Genomic DNA, 1,218 nt, shown 5'->3' on the forward strand with positions numbered 1-1,218 from the left:
CGCCACCACGCCTGGCTTACAAAACATTATTTTTAAAAGGACAGGCTCTCCTCATGATGGCTGAGGCCAAAGTCTGGAGGCAGCTTGGAGAGAGGCAGGCAGGAAGATTGGGCAGTATCAAGGGCAGGCAAGATGCCTGCAACCCTTCCTAGAGATAAAGGGCAGCCTAGCCACGGAGAGGATGGCAGCTCCCATTGCCCTCCACCCTAGAGATCCCCGAGGCTCAGCTTACCATGGGCATCAGAAAAGGGCTCAGCAGGGCAGCAGTGGTGACAGCGTGGTCAGTGTTGTCCGGCCCGATAAGCGCCACCACCTTGGAGGAGTGGTTGCGAAGATCTCTCTGCATCTCTAGGTGGCCTGTCCCTTGCTGGGCGAGCACCCTCAGGGTGGCGTACACATTGGAAGACTCTGAGCACACGTCATACAGTTCATACCCCAGGGTGATGTTGGGAAGCAGAGCTGTGGAGTTGTTTATCTCCTCAACAGTGAAGCGCATGGCTTGGAACAGGTGGTAGCCATGGCCGTTGAAGCTGTCAGGCCTGTAGGGAAAGCCCAGCAAGAACTGTGAAGGTTAAAGACCAACACACACACACACACACACACACACACACACACACACACACACGGTGCTCTGCCTCCTGCATCGCAGGCTTTGGGGGCAGAAAGGACGCTCTGAGAGACCTGTCCAAGCCAGTACCAGCCTGAAATACCTGGCCTTAGGTTCTCAGAAGTGAGGCCATGACATGTTACAAAGTGCAGTGTCTCTGTTGGACGCACAGAGTTTTCCCGCTCTCACAGGAACATGGTGGTTTTAATAAAGGAAAACAAAGACCTTACCTTCTTGGCTGCTGCCGTTCTACAGCATGTGAGCCTCAGATCAGTGTGTCTTCCGATTGGATGATGCAAGAATGCTCGAGTACCTAAATGTCAGTCTGAGCTGTTGATCTAAGTTTCATTGTTCAACGATTTTTGGTGTGGCATTGGGACAGAATTTCCAAAATAGCCCTAAGCATACTTTTGCCATTTATACTATATATCTGAAGTAGTTCTCAGTAATCAACATACCAATTAACTCAAAAAAATTTGTGTCCAGCTGGGCGTGGTGGCGCACGCCTTTAATCCCAGCACTTGAGAGGCAGAGGCAGGCGGATTTCTGAGTTCAAGGCCAGCCTGGTCTACAGAGTGAGTTCCAGGACAGCCAGGGCTACACAGAGAAAC

General features: G+C 51.6%; 1 protein-coding gene across 1 annotated transcript in view; it reads right to left on the reverse strand.

Moving 5' to 3' along the window:
* Tas1r1 (taste 1 receptor member 1) overlaps positions 1-1,218 on the reverse strand; it is an 11,086-nt gene that overhangs the window by 6,756 nt on the left and 3,112 nt on the right. The window contains exon 2 of the mRNA XM_021199567.1: positions 233-539. Within this exon, the coding sequence (XP_021055226.1) occupies positions 233-539 (307 nt within the window). The remainder of the gene's footprint in view (positions 1-232; positions 540-1,218) is intronic.

Source organism: Mus pahari, chromosome 6, assembly GCF_900095145.1.
Source record: "Mus pahari chromosome 6, PAHARI_EIJ_v1.1, whole genome shotgun sequence".
Taxonomy (NCBI): domain Eukaryota; kingdom Metazoa; phylum Chordata; class Mammalia; order Rodentia; family Muridae; genus Mus; species Mus pahari.